The sequence below is a fragment of the Cyprinus carpio genome, chromosome B8, assembly GCF_018340385.1.
Source record: "Cyprinus carpio isolate SPL01 chromosome B8, ASM1834038v1, whole genome shotgun sequence".
Classification (NCBI taxonomy): Eukaryota; Metazoa; Chordata; class Actinopteri; order Cypriniformes; family Cyprinidae; genus Cyprinus; species Cyprinus carpio.
The window spans coordinates 3658200-3678774 of NC_056604.1; the positions used below are offsets into that span (position 1 = coordinate 3658200).

The following is a 20575-nucleotide window of genomic DNA, read 5'->3' on the forward strand; positions in this document are numbered from 1 at the left end:
CATTTTTTTTTTGGGTGAACTATCCCTTTAAATCTTTTTGTCAGATTTTCAGCCACTTTTTTTTTGCTTCAAATCAAAGTTTGTAATCTAATCTTGTGATTCTCCTCGTAGCTGATTGGTTTGGTTCTTGACTTACAACTCTTAAAAATCCCAACGGCAAAAATGAATGGGAAAAAAACTACCGGAACCAAATCTGCTAAAAAAGTTGCACTTATTCTGAAAGCTTCTTAGTGTACAATGTTTGAAGAGGATCCCATAATTTAGGAACAGTCAATATGGTAATAACTATTGTATTCTGGCAGTTGTTGTTGTTCTATTCTATATATTCTATTTCTTCTTAAGTTGGTTCTTGAATTGTTTTAATTAGTCATCATAACTCATTAAATGTGACCCTGGCACACCAAACCAGTCATAAGAAGCACAGGTAAAGCCTATTTGTAGCAATAGCCAAAAATACATTGTATGAGTCAAAATACTCAATTTTTCTTTTATGCCAAAAATCATTAGGATATTAAGTAAAGATCATGTTCTATGAAGATATTTTGTTAATCTCCTACCATAAATGTCAATGGTTTAGTAATATGCATGGCTAAGAACTTAATTTAGACAACTTTAAAGGCGATTTTCTCAATATTTTAATTTTTGTCACACCCTCAGATTCCAGATCTTCAAGTAGTTACAATTAAACATTAATAATTACTCATATAATGCAATGGTAATCACAGTCTCCACCAAATTATAATAGCTATTACAGTTATTGTTCCAACTGTGAAGTCATAATAATTACAGGATCTCCTCCAAGAAGCTTCCAGAGCACAAACTGCATTAACAATAACTATATTAACTGTTATTATGCTGGCAACATTGATATTATACACCACTGTCATAAAAATGAATCAAAAATAACGCATTATGATATCGTAAAGCATTACTTTTACCATGGCGCCAATAGTTTCAATTCAAATAGTGAGAGTTTTCTTATTTTTAACAATCGTGGTGAATAAAATACGTAATGAATGACAGTTTCATTGTTGTAATAACAGGTTTAAGCCGGTTACCATAGTGAACTGTTGTAAAGGGCTCGATCTGTCAGTCAGATGCGAGGGGGAGAGCAAGCGAAGAAACAGACAAAAACTGAGCACCAAGGCCGCGTTTCTACCTGTACATTCGGTCAAGCTTAAACCAAACCGTCTAAATAGCACCAGGCTCTAAACCGCGGTGGTATTTTAGCGCTCATGTGAAGTATTCCTGACATTTCTCCTCAGACGAGGCCCGCTTCGGTGTCTGTTGTTGTTGTTGTTGTCGCGAGCGGAGGGCGGACCCCTCAGATAAGGCCTCAAAACACACCGAAAAACACCCGCATCCCGCGCCAAAGGCACTCCGCTCACTCACCTGAGGGCAGCCTGCGAGGCAGAGCGGGTGTACGCTTTCTTCCGAGCAGCAAGGGAGAAGATTAACGACGAACAAATCGACAAATTGCACCTCGTAGCCATTTGCAGAATCGGCCCGTCCCACTGTGGAATCCCGTCGTCATCGCAGGCCGCTACCACGACGTCAGGACGTCACGACGCAGATTGCGTCAACACGTTCGAACGTGTGGGGGAGGGGCGGGTATGTAAACAAGGTTGCCGGGGCCAATGAACGCGTATAAATAAATAAATACTTACAGATAGTCGAGATGGGAATTTGACATCAGAATAATGTCAACAATATCAAATTGACTTTATATGAAAGTGATTTAAAGGTAATAATTTAAACTTGATTTGATTTTGAAAGGTGAGAGAGTTGTCACTTATATTATATGTTCAGGTTTATTTAGTAAAGCTTGTTTCTGTAAAAAAACTTTATCTATCAATCTAATACTTGTCTTTATATCTCACAGTTCTGCCTTTTTCCTCAGAATTAAGAGAATTATTATTTATTTTATATTATGTTATATATGTATTAAATATTTTGAACGTTAATTTAGACTTTTTATCTCACAATTCTGACGTTTTGTTTTCATTGCAAGTTAATAGCTCTCAATTTTCAACTTTATATCTCTCAGGGGTGAAAAAAAAAAAAAGGAAAAGTACAAGGTATAACAAAAACCACACAGACAAGATAGGTTTATACAATGATGTACTGTATTCGGTAATGACTCGGTACATACTGTATGTGATTAAAAGACACATGACGTTTGACATTTATTTGTCCTCTCTTTAACAACCAAAGCTTTAAGTGCTCTGCCACAAGGTCATGGGAAATGTGCGCAAACACACCAGAACGTTACAGAAAAAAATTACCTACCCAGACTTCAGCGCAAAAGAGGAACAACCAAAGAGTTTTGCCTCCTGCTTGTATTAAATTCCAGTCTTGTAATCATCACAGAGCCTCATTTACACACACTCCAAACACAAACACACACACTAAATCATAAGCAAAACCGACAATTAAGTTTTCAAGTCTGACAGTTTTTTAATTCTTCAGTGAGGCTGTTAAATTACTAATATTCCAATAAACAAAAAAGCCAGTGTTTCTGAGGGCTCTGGGATAATTCAAATACAAACACACTCAAGCACCAGAGACATTAAAGTGATCTCGTTTTGGCCGAGTTACTTATGACATTTAATTTTATTAGACTGGAATGCCACTTTCCACAAATAAGGTACAAAACAGCCTGAAACGCTGGAGGAAATCAAGCTTTTTTCCTTTTCAGCAAGTGGTTTGTGAAAGGAGGCGCTTCACCTTTACAAAATGTTGATAATCATCTTCAGGAGGTCATTTATTTTATACGTAAGTGTTTTCTGGGGCCAGTGTTATTAAAGTTAATCTAAAACTTAATGCATTTAAAAACAAAATTCATTATTTGAAATAAAATAAAAACTAACTGAAAAAAAAACCTTCTCAAGTGGCAGAAACCTAATTTAATTTAGTTCAACTTGATGTACTAAAATAAACTAAAACTGGAATAAACACCTATACAGGCAAAAAACAAACAAAAAAAAAAAAAAGCCAAAAATGCACAACAAAATAGCTAAAAAATAAAATAAAAAAATGAAACAATTTTTTTTTTTTTAATAGGGAAAATAATTTGGTAATGGGTGGGAAACAGCAAAGATTATTTTTAGTTATTAAAATGAGTTTTTCAGTCCAACAGATGTCAATAGTAAACTTGCATCAGTCATTTTTGACATTTTGCATGAGTTTGAATGTCAGGATCTCTGAGGTGATTTGAAATGTTTTAACGATCTAATTTTCTATGAGATGATTTCTCACATAATAATTCTCGCACAAAACTATGCATTTGCACCTCTAAGAAAAGTCAAAGTGTACCATATTTGTGGAAAATACACAGCATCCTCCATTAAAACCTTCAGGAAGTGAAACTGTGTTAATTTCTTGAACAAAAATACAAGAAACGCAAACATTCTCAGTCCTCACAAATAAAAAATAAAAAAGACATGCAAAACTCCAACGTTAAAAAGGAAGCATACAGTAAACGAAAGCAGTTTAGAATGGCTAAAAATCTGTTGTCATCAGAGATTTTTATTACATGAACAGTAACATAGGAGATAAAAAAACAAGTAGTGGTCGGTGTTTCACTTGAATCAGCAGTACAGGCTTCTGACGGCGTCAGTCACAAGCGTTCAGATGAGATGCCTTCAGATATTCTGGACCTTTTGTTGCTTACTAATCATCACAAGAGTATGAATTCTAGTACATGAGATTCTTATTTCCAATTGATCAGATATACAAACCGCACCATCCGACAGATTTACACTTCGTCGAGAACACTGAGAGAAAAGCAAACGGCGGTTAGGAACAGTAAACGCTGACCAGTGCTGTGACCTGACAGGTTTTGTAAAGCTTAGAGAAGCAAGTCTACCCTGAGAGAAGTTTCTAGAACATGGGCAAGCTTGCCAGACCCCCTCTGGCTCTATGTGTTTGGTTAATATAACTGTACACTCTATTAAATATCATCAGCACGCTAGTGTCAAGGACCTAAGATATATCCCTTTCAGTAAATGTGTAATATTTATACATATATTTACATATGCTTTAAGATCCGATCCTCAGTACTCTTAAGACATGTGCAAGTGTTTTCTAACAACCTCAACGAGACACGAAGGCAAAGACAAATGCAGAAGAATTCACGATTTTCTAAGTGCTGCGTGTATTTTTCTGGTGTGGTACTGAGGAGCTGCAAGGGTCCAGTATAAAACATGATACAGTCATGAATTAAAAAAACAGCATTTCAATCGATCGACAGCAGCAACAACACATCTGGACTGATCGAACACATCTTTTCAGCAGAGCTTTGACGCACTCTGTGATTTCAACGCTTCGTGAGAGGGTTGCACAAGAAAAACAGTGTTTGTTTTGCTTTCGGATTTCTATTGCGTTTTGCGAACGAACATCTGCTTCTGATTTAGTGTTATTCAGTGCTGGACCTGAAACAGACTCTACGCAAGTATGTGTTTCCATCGACACGAGAGAAAAGTGTCAGAACGCAGTACACATGCAAAATACAGACGGGTCAGTTATGACAGAAATCAGCAAGTTAGTTCAACTAAATTTAGCTAAGCTTAGTTAGTCATTTATAGCTAACAACCTTAATATTGTGTCTGATTAAATGGCACAAGAGTAAAAACAAGATAAACAAGAAAAATGAATATACAGGAAGAAACATCTTATATTGGGGGAAATTTTAGGGTGAGAATCGCTGATATAAACACTGCAATTTTTTTCCCAGCAGTACAAATATTTAGGCATTCTTAAATCAAGATACATTTGCTTAAAAAATACACAAGATATTAAGTATTGTTTGCTGAAACATGAATCAAAATAAAGTGATTTTATGCTTAAAAACAAGTAAAAATATCAATTAGAGGGGTAAAAAAAAAAGTTTTCCCTTTGAATTGAGATTGTTTTACTCTACTGACATTTTTTTTCTTGTTTCAAGCATAAACTCACTTAATTATAAGCATGAACCTAATTAAATATATATTGATTTAATTATTTTTTGATATTTGTACTGGAAAACAAGTAAAAACTTTTTTTCTTGCAGTGAAGGAAACTCTATCGCCCCCTTAAGAACTGCAACTTTAAGTGAATTTAGGCATTTTGCTAATGACAAAATTGTGCTAACTTCACTTTCACTGGACTGTCCTCCAGAACAATGTCAGTAAACCTGAACATGCAAAATCACTTCTTAATCAGAATCTTACTGTCTGCAGACTCTGGTTTTGTCACAGAGACAGGCCTAATTTCTCAAGACACATTTCAGAGATAGATGTCAAGTAGTCAGAAAACATACTTGCGTAGAGTGTGTTTCTGGCCTTTTAATATGAAATAAAACTTCAGTGAATCTCCTGCAGTAAATAGAGCAAATAAGTATCAAAATCATTAAAATACAGCAAAGTAGACCAAGTGCTCATGGGATACGAAATAAACAATTAAAGCACACTAAAAACAGATTCTCATCTGATCTCCAGTATGTCATAATTAAATTTTAAGTGCATTGATTTTAAACTCCCTGCTTAAATGTGTCTTAATAATTATAAAATGACCTGAACATAAAGTGTCCCGCCGCTGAAGATAAACATACAGTCATTCTCCACAGGATCAGACTTCGTGTCGATTCATTCGGTCGGTGGAAGTTTGCAGAGACACATGGCTCTCGTGTGGGAGGAAACACAGGCAGACTGATGGATGAGGAACGAGAACACAAGTACGGACACCCGAGACCACGACTGCATCACTGATCAGTTTAAAACATATGCATGCTGACGATTCCCCGTGAAAACCCGTCCCACCCCACCAGTCGGTGGTCTCTGAGGCTCGACTGAAACGTATCTTACATTATATCCAAACCTTTGGGCGGAAAACTATGTTTCAGATGTTGGAGGTCACAGGAAGTGCACTGGCCCGAGTGTGTTTGTGTGAGACCAGCTCGTCGGGACAGTGAGGTACAGCTGGCATGAACTATTGAGAATGTGCACTGCAAAAATATTACTCAGTATTTTTGTTGTTTTCCATTAAAAATATCAAAAAGTTCTTAAATCAAGATGCATTCACTTGAGAAGCAACATGACTTACGATATGATGTCTTGTTCACTGAAAAAAATTCAAATAAAGTGAGTTTATGCTTAAAACAATAAGGAAAATAAACTTAAAGGGAAAACAAGATTATTTTTATTATTATTATATTTCTTAGCCCACTTACAGATTTGTGGTTTGTTTTAAGAAAAAACAAACAAACCTTTTTTTTGATTTATGTTTTTTATTGTGAAATGATTTAATATGTATTCTAAATATTAATAATAATAAAATCAACATTAATTGAGTTTATGCTTACAACAAGAAAAATATGTGTTAGTGGGTTAAGAAAAATAAACTTAATTTAAAAGGAACACTTTTTTATTACCACACTGTCATATTTTGTCTTGTTTTAAGCATACTCACTTAATTTTGATGTTTCTTTTAAATCTCAGTTTAAGTATGTTTAGATATTTATACTGTAAAACAAGACTGATTCATTGAATTATTTTTCACTTGAGTGTCTTTATGCTTAAAACAAGAAGAAAAAAAAAACTGCCAATGGGGTTAGATTTTTTTTCCCTCAAAGATTTATATTAAAGGCAAACAGATTTTCTTATCCCACTGATAAATATTTTTAAAGCAAAATCTCACTTAATTTTCGATTGATCACAATTCAATTGAGAAGCAGATTACTTATGATATTAAGTCTTGTTTACTGAAAAAACAAATATGTTTATGCTTAAAACAAGAAAAACACCTGCAAATGGGAACAGAATAATTATTGTTTTAAGCAAAAACTTGTCTTTTTGCTTCTTAAGTAAACAACTTGATTTAAAAATATTTAGATATTTGTACTGAAAAACAACAAAAATACTGAGTAAGAATTTTTGTTGTTTTAACTGTGCATAAGAATCCTGGTGTAAAACCTCAAAGTATCCAAAAATAAAAAATAAAAATGACACGTTCACAAAATCAAGAATGCATCTACCATCGTACCGACTTTTCACATTTCCTTTTTTCTTGTTTTTTGCCGTTTTTCTCTTTTTATAGTATCGCTCAAGTATATCACAGGTTACTATCTAGAGAGGAAATAGAGGGTAAATTATGTTCCATGCTACATCTTGTTCAGAGAAGGCTATTGCAGACGATTTCTACAACACACACAATCACACGTTGTACGCTTGTATAACAAAAGATCCAAAACATGTCACCAAGAAACTAAATGCATATGCAATGTTCACTATTTAGAGTCTTTTAGGACTATCCCTCGGTCAACGTGAAGCTGTCGCACGTCACTTGACTTCGCTGTCCCGTCTTACAGACAAAAGTTGAAAAACTGCTATTCAAAAATTAGCAAATTTGGTCATTGTCTCTCTCTTGTTTTGTTTTTAAATAAGTAGTGCTTTTTGATGGCTTAAGACAGAGGTCTTTTATTTCATAATCTCACCCAGTGGCAATCTACAAGACGTCAGTGTGCATTTCATGACACCGGTACGTTAACTCTCCTCGAAACCAGCTAGAGCTGTGACGCAGAATCCAAAGTGACTTTATCAAAATAGCTAAAACGTGTTTATAAATATCTGACGCTTACGCTCCTGGTCTAGAACTCCCACTCCAGCGTCTCCTCGCGGTTGGCGGCCCGCTCCAGGCGATGGATGATGTTGTTGAGGTTGGCCATCTTCTCGTTGCGTCTCTGAGTGCTTTTGTTGAGTTTGGGGTTGAGCGAGGGCGAGTGGTGGTGGTTCGTGGCCGGCGGGTTGGGCGGCGACGGGGAGATGGGGGCGGAAGAGGACGGGACGGGTGATACGGACATCATGAGGCCGGGCGAGGACGCGGCGGAGGGCGAGTTGAGCGAAACCTCCAGGCTGCTCCGGGACGGTTCGGACGAAGCCTTGAAGCTGACGGGATCCTCGGGGGACTTCTCCAGCTCCTCGCCCTCGTGGCTGTTCCTCGGCGGTTCGTCGTCCTTGACGCCCAGCGAGCGGTGCGGGGCAGTTTCCGGGTTACTTTTAAGCTGGGCGAACTGGACGCCGACGGAGAAGCACTTGGCCTGCCGCAGACGGAGCTCCTCGTCCTCATCCGGCTCGCTGGCCTCCTGTTTAAGGGCGAAGTGGCACGAGCCGGTGCTCAGAGGGCGGCTGCGGACAGCCGAGGGCTGCTTCCTGTCGTCGCGGTCAGACGCGGGGCTGTGGGACGTCAGCGGGGAGTAGTTGTTGTGCTCGGCGTCTGTGTCGTTGTCTTGGAGACCCTCCATCAGGACCTCTCGCCGCATGCGGGACCTATCGAGAGGAAGACAGTAAGAGGAAATAAATTTACTGATTTTAGGTTTAGCATGCTTTATTGTTTACATTTAGTCATTTAGCAGACGCTTTCATCCAAAGTGACTTACAAATGAGGACAATGGAAGCAATCAAAATCAACAAAAGAGCAATGATATACAAGTGTTATAACAAGTCTCAGTTAGCTTAATGCAGCAAGGTTTTTTTTTAAATAATATAATAAATAAAAAGAAAACAGATAGAAGAGGTCTTTTTGCTTTTGTTAATTGTATAATAAATGAAAAGAAAACAGACAGAATACAAAAAGATTTGAAAGCTATTATTATAATTTTTTTAAAGAAAGAAAGAAAACAAGCAGCAAATGAATAGAGTGCAAGTCTAAAAGGGAAAGTTATTATTGTTGTCACATGATTTCACCAGTTGTTTCCTATAACTATTTAAAAAAAATCAGTAATTGAAATAATGTTAAAATTAAATTAAATATAAATATTAGATGGGGGAAAAAGAAAATTAGAAATGTTGTCTCGGCAACTGTTTGAAATCAATAAGTTGAAATATTAAAATGACTAAAACTAAAGCTGAAATAAAAACGAATAAAAGCTAAAGCTATATAGAAATATTTAAATAAAACAAAAACTAATAAAAATTAACAAAAGCACATAAAACATGTTTAAGTTTACAGTTAATAGAAATTTAATAAAAGTAAAATAAAAATGTATTAAACCTATACATTTTGAAAGCACATAACAAAATTAAAATAAAAGTTAAAGTAAAATGAAAATAAAATAAATGAAAGTAAAATGAGAAAATTAAATAATAATGAAAAATGAATAAATAAATAAAAAATAAAAATAATAGCTAATTCAAAATATTACTAAATAATACATAATATATAAATATTATATAAACAACACTAAAAATAACAAATGAGCTTCACGTGTTCCTGTGGCTCAGTGGTAGAGCATTGCATTACACGTGCAAAAGGTTGTGGGTTCAATTCCCAGGGAACACACATACTGACAAAAATATGTATAGCCTGAATGTACTGTAAGTAAGTGTCTGCTAAGTGCATTAATGCATTGTTAATGTAATGTAAACAAATCCAGTCACTGGCTGAATAATAAACAATAACTGAAATAAATAAGTTTAAGTTGTAATACTAAATTAATTTAAAAAAAGAAAAATTAGCCATATAAAAATGGTGAAAGCACATAAAAAATAATAAAACTTGAAATTATAAAAATAAAATGTAATTTAAAAAAATAATAAATACTACAATTGTATATTTAAATACACTAAAATAACACTGGATCTCACTGAATTGCATGTGTAATTCAGTCAACCCAGTAATTATCTGAAAATGAACATTTTAAATTAATTTATTAATAATATGTCTTAACATCTGGATCAAAAAATCTATCCCCATGCCGCTTATTTTCAGTTCAAGAGATTTTTATTATGGGATACTGCCATTACAGCAGGAAGTATGGGTGCTGCAGCGCCCCCTGGAGTGTAGACCACCAAAAAATGGGGGTGCGGTGTTAAAAATAAACAAATGGACAATTTGTAACAAAAAATAAATAAAATTAATTTAATTAATTTGGATATTCATGAAAATTTATTGAAAAAAGTATCCTAAGCCTACAATGACAAGAAGCAACGGTTAAACACGAGTTAAGTTTAATTAAATTTACTGTGAAAGTCTTTCAACTTATTAAACTGACTTAAAAAATAATTTGTTGCCATGGTTTTTGATTATATTATTACCTGTAACATGTTTGTTCTGTAGGCTACCCAAATGAAGAATTAATGACATTTCTACAGTCAGACATAGCAAAGAGAGAGCAGAGAAAGAGTGAGAGTGTTTACCTCAGCAGCAACAAATCTTGCAGTCTTGCACCTTTAGTGCTTATTTTGATCTTTAACATGAGGTCTTTCCTATTCTTGAAAAAAACAATGCTTAAGGTTGATTCAATATTACTCTTAATAAATAAAAGAATAAGGTCTAGACACTCACTTATATTAAACGAAGAAATTAAAGTTTTTAGTAACAAAAGCAGCGCTTTTGGATCCGCTATAATAGTGTGTTCAATTAGTCATTGAAAAAAATCTGAAAATCATAAATTAAGGGGTACTGTATGTGAAAAGTTTATGCCACTGTTAATGCTGTACAGGTGTAGCCATACGATTCTCTTGTTTCTCACTTTGTAATTCCTCAATTATCCTGCAGGTGGAGCCAAACTCCCATTCAAAGCTTCAAACGCTAACAACAGTTTGGACACAAAACTCATTTAGGACATCTCTTCTGGGTGTCTTTAGGAGGTAAGCCGTGGATTCGGACCTGTAGTTGTGGAACCAGTTGATGACGGTGTTGGTTTTGAGGTTGAGCTGGGCGGCCAGCATCTCGATGGTGTGCTGAGAGGGATACGGCTCCTGCAGATACGCCTTCCTCAGAGCCTCCTTCTCCTCGGCCGCCAGCACCACGCGGGGTTTCTTGGCCTGGCTGAAGGGGCAGAGCTCCAGCGGGGTCAGACCCGGACTGATGCAGTCTGAATGAGCGCCGGGGGAATCGCTGTCTGAGCCGGGACTCAGCAGACCGTATCGCCTCTTCAGATACGCTGGAGAAAACCAGACACATACACTCAGTACTGAAGCAGTGTCTACAGACCACTTTACAAATTATCATCAACTGCATCTTCACAGAAAGTGTATGTATATATGTAGATATAAATGACATATTCACATAAAATTACTAAAACTTCAACTAAAATGAAAAAAAAAAAATCACCTGAAAATACAATAATAAAAGCTTATTCCAAATATGAAATACTATAATAGTACATAAATAACTCTAAAATAACACTGGATCTCAATACATTGCATGTGCAATTCAGCGAATCAAGTTATTGTCTGAAAAGTAAATATTATTATTAAATTTGGATCAAAATACAAAAAGTTTGCAAATTCTGATCAACTGGATCTTCAAAGTGGATCATAAGTAATAATCAAAATCTTAGGTCAAAATAATAAATTTAATAAAACTGAAACTACAATAAAAATGAAAGCTATACAGAATTATTTTTAACCCCCCCCAAAAAAAAATAAAAAAAAATAAAAGTGACAAAAACTTCAACTAACATTAAAAGAAAACTGAAAATGTAAAAATAAAAGCTAATACAAAATACTATTATAGTATATCAATACATTTGTTGTTTTTATAATTTTTTTATTTTAATTTATATCTATATACTGTAGCTTAATTTTAAATTTTAGCCATCAAGGCAACATTTCTTATTTAACTTAAGTTTTTATTCTAATATTTATATTTTATTTTAAGCTTTATTTCGTTCACAGATTTTTTTTTTAAATAGTTTTAGTTAATTATAACAACCTTTGAACAACAGTATATAAATAAATAACATTTTGCATATATTTAATAACTTTGGATTGCACTATTTTAAATCTAATTTATTAATAAAATGAAACGACACAGAATCAAAAATGAAGAATGAATAAAAATCCTTACCTTTCTTCTCCATTTTCTTGATGTCTCTGAGTTTGTCGACGTTGTGCGGGTCGTTGAGCCACAGCTGCATGCGGACGAACGGCTCGCGGCCCTTCAGACTGAGCTTATGCCACGGCTTCGGTCTGGACAGCAGGTCAGACACTGAACCCTGAGTCAATCCCAGAATGCTCTCTCCAAACAGACGCTGACCTGCATCAACACACAAGCTCACACAGTTACCAATCCGGCCCACAGTCCTTAGAACTCTCCTCAGCTGAACATTAAATCAGTTCAAAATCTCAGTTTCTATGAATCTATTTTTTGCTTACATTTTTTTAATTAACACTTTTTTTCAGTAAGGATGCATTAAATTGATCAAAAGTGACAGTTAAGACATTTATAATGTTAAAAAAGATTTCTATTACAAATAAATGCTGTTCTTTTGAACTTTGTATTCATAAAAGAATCCTGAAAATAAAAATTTGTCATGATTTCCACAAAAATATGAAGCAGCACAACTGTTTTCAACACTGATAATAATCAGAAATGTTTCTTGAGCAGCAAATCATCATATTAGAATGATTTCTGAAGATCATGTGACACTGAAGACTGGAGTAATGATGCTGAAAATTCAGCTGCGCATCACAGAAATAAATTATATTTTAAAACACATTCAAATAGAAAACACTTCATATTCAACTTCATATTATTACTATTTTTACTGTATTTTTGATCAAATAAATGCAGCCCTGGTGAGCAGAAGAGACTTCTTTAAAAAACATTTAAAAACATCACTAGTAGTGTATATTATTATAGTATTTTATTAATATTTAGAATTAGCTTCTTTTTTTATATTTTCAGTTTTAATTTTAATTTTAGTTTGTTTTAGTAATATTGTTGCATGATTTTGCCATATTTATGGTTTTCTATCTTTTATATAGCATTAATCCTTTAATTAATACTTAATCTCAAACATTTATATCTGTAGGCAACATTTCTAATCATCATCCAACTTTTTAAGGTTATGTTTTTATCTAACAGTTATATTATATACATATTACATTTAATTTCATTTTTATTTCGATTGCAATTTTTAATACTATTAGTTAACACAACACTTGATCAACTTTTGTACGGTAGTGTCAAAAGTGTTAATTTGACATACAGTATGTGACCCTGCAGCACAAAAGCAGTTTTAAGTCTCTGGGGTATATTTGTAGCAATAGCCAAAAATACATTGTATGGGTCAAAATTATTGATTTTTCTTTTATGCCAAAAATCATTAGGATATCAAGTAAAGATCATGTTCCATGAAGATATTTTGTAAATTTCCTACTGTAAATATATCAAAACTTAATTTCTGATTAGTAATATGCATGGCTAAGAACTTCATTTGAACAACTTTAAAGATGACTTTCTCAATATTTAGATTTTTTGCACCCTCAGATTCCAGATTTTCAAATAGTTGTATCTCAGACAAATATTGTCTGATCCCAATAAACCATACATCAATGGAAAGATTATTTATTCAACTTTCAGATGATGTATACATGTAAATCACCTAAGTTGTTGTCGGTCAGCACTTCCTTCACTCTCTTGGTGATGGCGTACGTGTCCAGCTCCGGAGACATGGCCACCAGCTCCTGGATGCCCAGCGGTGTGTGGGGCTGCTGCGGGACCATCGTCCCCGGCGTGGTCTTCCCTCCGTGGGGCTCGGCGTGCTGCGGCTGCTGGTTCTCCTTACTGCTCTCCAGCGCCAGACTCACGGGCTCCAGGGTCATGCTGGGGTGACCGTCCTCAGGACTCGGAGGAGGGGACGGGGACGAGCGGCTCGTCACGGGGCTCTTATCTGAGAACCAACCACCAAAGATGATATTAGTATTCACAGTCAGAAGCATTTTACGAGCATTTGTTATGTTAAAAACACCAAAATTATGAAACAAAACATCTTACACATCTAACAAAACCATTTACCCAGAAAACAAAAGGAGCAGAAACATACTAATTTTATTTTTGTCTTGTGTCCAAATATCTAAACATACTTTAATCAAGATAAAAATAAATAAATAAAAATATCATCATAAAAAAAAATTATAATTAAGTGGGTTTGCGCTTAAAACAAGGTAGCTGTCAAAACAAATATCTGTCAGTGGGGTCCCTTTTTACCTTAGGTTATCTTTTACCTTGAATTAAGTTTATTTTTCTGACCCCACTGACAAATATTTGTTCATATTTTCAGCATAAACTATTAATATCTTAAGTCATTTTGCATCTCATGTAAATTTATTTTGACTTAGGAATTTGTAGATATTTTTACTGGAAAAACACCACCAAAAATACTAAGTAAGAAAAACCTTATTTATTTAACTATGTAGGAAATAAGAAATAGTATTTTGCATACATTAAATGAAGCCTTACTGTAATATGTTTGGCATTTTCCCATCATTTCAATGACAATTAATCATATTTTCCCCTCAAACGATTATTACCAGAACACCAAAAAAAGTTTCTTTACTGTAATAATATAAACTGCTGTAATTTATACTATAAATGATACAGTATCCTAAAAATGTTTTTATATAATAATAATAATAATAATAATAATAATAATAATAATAATAATAATAATAATAATAGAACTGTATTTCTAATTGTATTTTTTTTACCTGCTTTTCAATTATTCTAAGATTTCGAATTACTATATTTTTTTCATCAGAATGCAAATACAAAAACAATGATTTTGTATAACTACTACAGTAAATGAAGATTAATGTTCAAATGTTTTACAATTACAATTAAGCAGATTTCCCCCTAAAACAATCAATACTGAAATGCTAAAAGGTCTCTTTACTGTAATATTATTTAATAATTTATATATGATAATTATTATTATTTATCATGTTATATTACAAATATATTTCATTTGTTTCCTAAGATTGTTTTAAGCTTCTCATTACTATAATAACACTTTTATCAAAATACAGAAAAAAAACAGTGATTTTATTCAAACAGTACAACAAATACTACTACCATGTAATAGTAATGAATAATTGAAACCTATACTTCTTTCAGTATTGCAGATATGAGTGTGTCTGTGGTGATGACTGACCCTGACCCTGGCCCTGGCTGTGGTTGAGACCGTGACCCAGCTGGTCCAGCAGCCAGAGCTGCATGCGTATGAACGGCTCGCGGCCCTTCTGAGTGAGCTTACTCCAGGGTTTCGGTCTGGATAACATGTCACTCACGCTGCCCTGAGACAAACCCAACACCTGCCAGAGACACACAGACAATAATAATGTTCAGAATAAAACAGAAACACCACTGGTTGAAATCAGCTTTCACTGGACATATTCTACTGACCACTAGATGGCAGCAAAAAACAATCCAGGAACTCCTTACTGAACTTACACTACCGCTCAAGAGTTTAGGATCAGTGAGTTACAGAAATAATTACTTTTATTGAGTAAGGATGCATTAAATTGATCAGAAGTGAGCGTGAAGACATTTCTAATGTTACAAAAGATTTCTATTTCAAATAAATGCTGTTCTTTTAAACTTTACACTCAAGAATCCAGAAAAATGTATCACTGTTTACAAAAAAAATATTCAGCAGCACGACTGTGTTCAGCACGGATTTTATCAGAAATGTTTCTTAAGCAGCAAATCAGTGTATGAGAATGATTTCTAAAGATCATGTGACACTGAAGACTAGAGTAATGATGCTGAAAATTCAGCTGCGCATCACAGAAATAAATTACATTTTACAACATACTCAAATAGAAAACAGCAAGTTAAACTGTAATAACATTTCACAATATTACTGTTTTATTATTATTATTTATCAAATAAACAGCCTTGGTAAGTAAAAGAGAATTCTTTCAACGACATAAAAAAAACTTACTGACCTCAAACTTTTGATCTTCAGTGTGTGTGTATATATATATATATATATCTATATATATATATATATATATATATATATATATATATATATATATATATATATATATATATATATATATTATTTTGCATGGATTTAAGACAGGAGTATCACTACATTGTGAGTTTGATACATTTAATTATAGTACATGCACAGATGAATTTTTCACAGTAAGACCAGAAACATGTATTAAGAGAATAAATATGGTTTTGATTTAATGTCAGAAAAAATTGGCTTTAATGTTGATTTGTTAAAACAGATTTATGCCATTTCCACACAATAATATTGAATTTGTGCCAGATTTTTTTGGAAAAAACAGTTTCATGCACTGATTCTTTTGATCTTGACTCATTACAGGAAAACTTCCTCTCCAGCTGTGCTGTGTTAGGACACGCAAACAATCTCAACAGGGTTATTATCACTGACTGAAACTATAACCTCACATAAAACATTTATGTTACTCGAGATGAAATAAATGTATACTGAAATTAATATAATATAATATAATATAATATAATATAATATAATATAATATAATATAATATAATATAATATAATATAATATAATATAATATAATGTAATATAATATAATATATGTTTAGCATTTTACCATCTTTTTTATTAAAATTAAGCAGATTTCCCCCTAAAAGTACTAAAATAATAATAATAAATCCTATAAAACCCTAAAAAAGCAAAATAATAGTAAAAAAAAATGCAATAAAAAATACAATTAAATTAAAAATTTAAAAAAAAAGGAAAATTAATAAGGAAAATAGAGAATACAGAGAATATAAAAATAAAAACAAATAAAAAATATTATTATATTAACTATACTAATAAAAGATGCACCAAGTACTGAAGAAGTTTGTTTATGCAAACCTATTGGTGTGTAAGCTCAAAAAATTATAACCAATTTCAACAAGGGAAAAAGTTTGCATACATAATTGTAAAAAAAAATAAATAAATAAAAAAAAATCTTACAAAAATATCATATTTTAATGGACATATTTGATATTCTTCCTTATGTTATGGTTATCCAGTAATATCTTTGGATATCAATGAATAATAGCACACATATTGATGCTTCATGCTATTGTGTATATAGGCATTATTAAGTTGAAAATATTGAATCGAAAACACTGCACTGATCATATTGCTCTTTTTGGCCTGTTTTCCTGTGATTATGTGAACAAGCTTCTCCTTTTGTTGAGCTACATTAATGATACTAAATGAACATTTCTAAAGCCCACCTTCTCTCCGAAGATCCTCTGGCAGATCCCGTTCTTGGCCAGCTTTTCCTTCACCTGCCGGGTGAGTTCGAGGGTGTCCACCTCGCGGTACATGTACAGCTCGTACTGCTCCGGGGTCAGCGGCGGGACGGTGGGCTTCAGGGTTCGGGGGATGTAGGTGGGGTAGTATGACACCCGTCCTCCACCGCAGGGTGGCTCTCCGCTGACCGACACGTCCGGCTCCGCCTTGATCTCCAGCGGCCGTCCCAACACGGGCTCGTCCTCAGGGGCGGACGCTTCCTCGCCGTTCACGGGACAGTCTCCGTTCTCCATCCGCGGCCAGGGACGAGGCATGGACGCATGTCCCGTGGACGAAGAGGAGGAGAGCGACGGAGACACGGAGGTGAAGGGGCGAGCGGTGCCGCCCACGCTCATCACAACCGCGCCACGCTCGGCGGACCAGTGCTGGTCGAAATACGCACCGGTCTCACCGATCTCCGTCTTCACCTGGCGGATGATGTTTTGGACGAAGGCGGCGGGGGACAGGACGCTCAGGGGCGTCTGAGGGCTGCCAGTGGGATTGGACACACCCTCTTCCTGTTTGATGAAGGGCGGTGTTGGGGGCGGCTGAGCCTTGGCGTGGTCCTGCAGGGCGAGACGCTCGCTGGAGGACGCCCGGCCGCACACCTCCATCTCCAGCAGGGCCTGCTGCTGCGCCTGCATCTCTCGACGGGCCTGCTCCAGGATGCTCTTGATGGTTTCGTCCGAACTGCTGCTTCCTCCGGAGCTGTTACGGCCTGATGAGCAGCCCAGAGACGACTTACTCTCTCCTGGCCGACACACACAGATCACAACATGAGTTTGCTTTGCTAGTCAGAGGTAGTTTGAGTTGACATGCATGATTTAAAAAGTGTTGTAGACAAATAATTATTATTTATTAAAATTATTATATCAAATATATATATATATATAATATATATATATATATATATATATATATATATATATATATATTATATATATATATATATAAATAATATATATATATATATAATATCAAATAATTTTAATATTAAAATATAAAACAAATTAAAAATTAATATGAAATATTTATATAATGGTAAAGGTATTTAATTATATTAATATTTTATGTTTGATAATACATTAATAAAATAAATATATCAAATATTTCATTATAATAAAAATGAATTATAATAATAGCCAAACTAGCACTAGCAAGTGTGTAGACAAATAATTATTTATTAAAATAATTAAGAAAGAAAGTGACGTGACATACAGCTAAGTATGGTGACCCATACTTGGAATTCCTGCTCTGCATTTAACCCATCCAAAGTGCAACCTTTGGATTACGAGTCCAACTCTCTAACCATTAGGCCACGACTTCCCCGTATAACAAATAAATAAAACAACAAATGATTTTAATATTAAAATATATTAAAAATATCATATTAAAATCATTTTAATCTTAAAAGCAAATTATATATTTATATTAAATATTTATATAATAGTACATTTTAATTATATTAATATTTTGTATTTGATAATACATCATAAAAAAATATTTTAAATATTTAATTATTCTAAAAATACTATAAATATTTAAAATATTATGTATAATATAAAAAGATTAAATTGTATTAATATTTTGTATTTGATTAAATAATAAATATTTAAAACATTAAATTAATATAAAAATAATTATTATTTAAATTGATTTATTAACAATTAAAAAGAGCAGACATACAGTACATTTTACTAGCAGTGTATAAGTAGTATATTTTCAAAGACATCTTTACATTTTAATTTTTTCTTAACAATGTATGATTATGCATGCTTACATTTTTGCTTTATTATAAAAATATGATTAAAATAGTCAATGCTCTAAGACACTGTGAAAATATTTGTAATATGTATTTTTGTTTTTCTATCTCAACATTCTTCAAATAAATATACTAAAGAAGCAAAATTACATAGGACAGTAAGAGAATATATTTTTAGAGACCATAATTTGAAAAAAAATTTTTGCAAATTTTTTTATTAATTTAAATTTTATTTATTTTAGTATATACCTCACAAAATGTTCTTATAGCGAGGCTTAAATATATATTTAAGCACATATTTATGCTCTTTTTATATTTATGTTTAAATTAAATTGTGGTGAGAAAAAATACATTTAATTCAGGATATACTGTCTAGTCACACATTTTGGTTCCTAAATTGGTTCCTAAAAATTTGGTAAATCTGATTTTTTTTTTTTTTTTTTTTTTTGTAGTGAAGTAAGTCATTTTGAACAAAATGCAGATGATTCTGACACACATCAGGCATCCCTTTATGCAAAACAATCGTGCAACAGTCACGTATGCGCAGCTGCGCAGATCAAAGTGCGCTTCACTGCTGCTGTGTGTTGTTGTGTAGGTAGCAGCGTGAGGTTCAGAAACTGCCTGTGGATTTGGTGTCTTTGTACCCACCTCTTTGTGACTGGATCTCCTTCTTGGCCTGCTCTAGAATGTTCTTGATGGCATCATCTGACCCAGTTTCAGGAGTTCGGATGCGAGGAGTGATGCTCCCTGTCGGAGAGGGTAAAGGAGAGAGAGGAGGGCTGATCAGAGAGCAGCTCCAAAGCCTCGCGTTTGATTGCTAGATCAATGGCTGCCTTTGAGAAGCTGGCATCAGGTGCGGGTGCGCTAGCACGTGAACGCTTTACTTTCAAAACCAGAGCTGAGAGCATCACAACAAATCAGGCTTTGGGAGGGTGTGCAGAAGCACCAGAAACTCTTGCACAGGAAACCGGACCGCTTCTCTCTGGGGGTCTGAGGTGGGGTTTAAAGCGAGATGAGACATCTTCAGGGTATCAGATGGGGCTGTGGGATCGGTCAAAGACATGAAACACAGCTCACGAGCCATCTGACTTCCATAATGTGGAAATAGCAGGTGGATAATATTAGGTGTGATCTCTCATGAAGCCTGTCCTGAACATGTCAGGGTCATATTTCACCTCAAATTAAAATAAATAAATGTTGCATATTTAATATATATGTTTTTATTTTTACCATGAAGATGATATTCTGTATAAGAAATATATATTTTTGAAATTATTATTTAAATTGTAAAGTATTCATATATCACAGTAGTATTTGTTGTGATTTAAAATTCATGCATTATTATTGTATTTACTGTAATTAAAAATTATCCCTCACTCAAAAATCTGATTTATTAACACTAATGTTGTCTGTAGGACCAATAAGGATGCTGCTCCAAGAGGATCTTTTGTTTGATATATTGCACTATAAAAATATTAGTAAATTAATTAAATTTATCCAGCAGAAATACTAGCATATATATATTTTAATATGTCTATATATAATCGACCTGGCTTTAGTTAAAAATATCATATATGTAAAAATATTATAAAAAATATGATATTATTTTATAAAATATATCAGAAGACAATTCATGCCGTTTATTAACTTACAGCATTATTAAAATATTTTATTTCTTAAAATGGTCTGCTATATTGTCATGTAATGCTTGGTGAAATTTATGTAAAATTAATTATTAATTATTTCATAATATTTT

At 33.8% G+C, this 20575-nt stretch overlaps 2 protein-coding genes across 6 annotated transcripts in view; both read right to left on the reverse strand.

Moving 5' to 3' along the window:
• LOC109072209 (myotubularin-related protein 3-like) overlaps positions 1-1555 on the reverse strand; it is a 32370-nt gene extending 30815 nt beyond the window's left edge. For 3 of the 5 annotated variants that reach the window (XM_042729253.1, XM_042729251.1, XM_042729252.1), the window contains exon 1: positions 1393-1554. The gene's annotated coding sequence lies outside the window, so the exon portion shown is untranslated. Of the gene's footprint in view, positions 1-1058; positions 1361-1392 lie in introns of those variants that run through there. The other 2 variants (XM_042729249.1, XM_042729250.1) reach the window with 2 other exon arrangements.
• Positions 1556-6290: 4735 nt separating this feature from the next.
• The window catches only part of LOC109093842 (homeobox protein cut-like 2), a 48358-nt gene continuing 34073 nt past the window's right edge, over positions 6291-20575 (reverse strand). Inside the window, exons 14-20 of the mRNA XM_042730396.1 lie at positions 19468-19566; positions 17000-17808; positions 14913-15077; positions 13370-13658; positions 11830-12018; positions 10645-10921; positions 6291-8303 (exon numbers count right to left, since the gene is read on the reverse strand). Of these exons, the coding sequence (XP_042586330.1) occupies positions 7625-8303; positions 10645-10921; positions 11830-12018; positions 13370-13658; positions 14913-15077; positions 17000-17808; positions 19468-19566 (2507 nt within the window). The 3' untranslated portion in view covers positions 6291-7624. The remainder of the gene's footprint in view (positions 8304-10644; positions 10922-11829; positions 12019-13369; positions 13659-14912; positions 15078-16999; positions 17809-19467; positions 19567-20575) is intronic.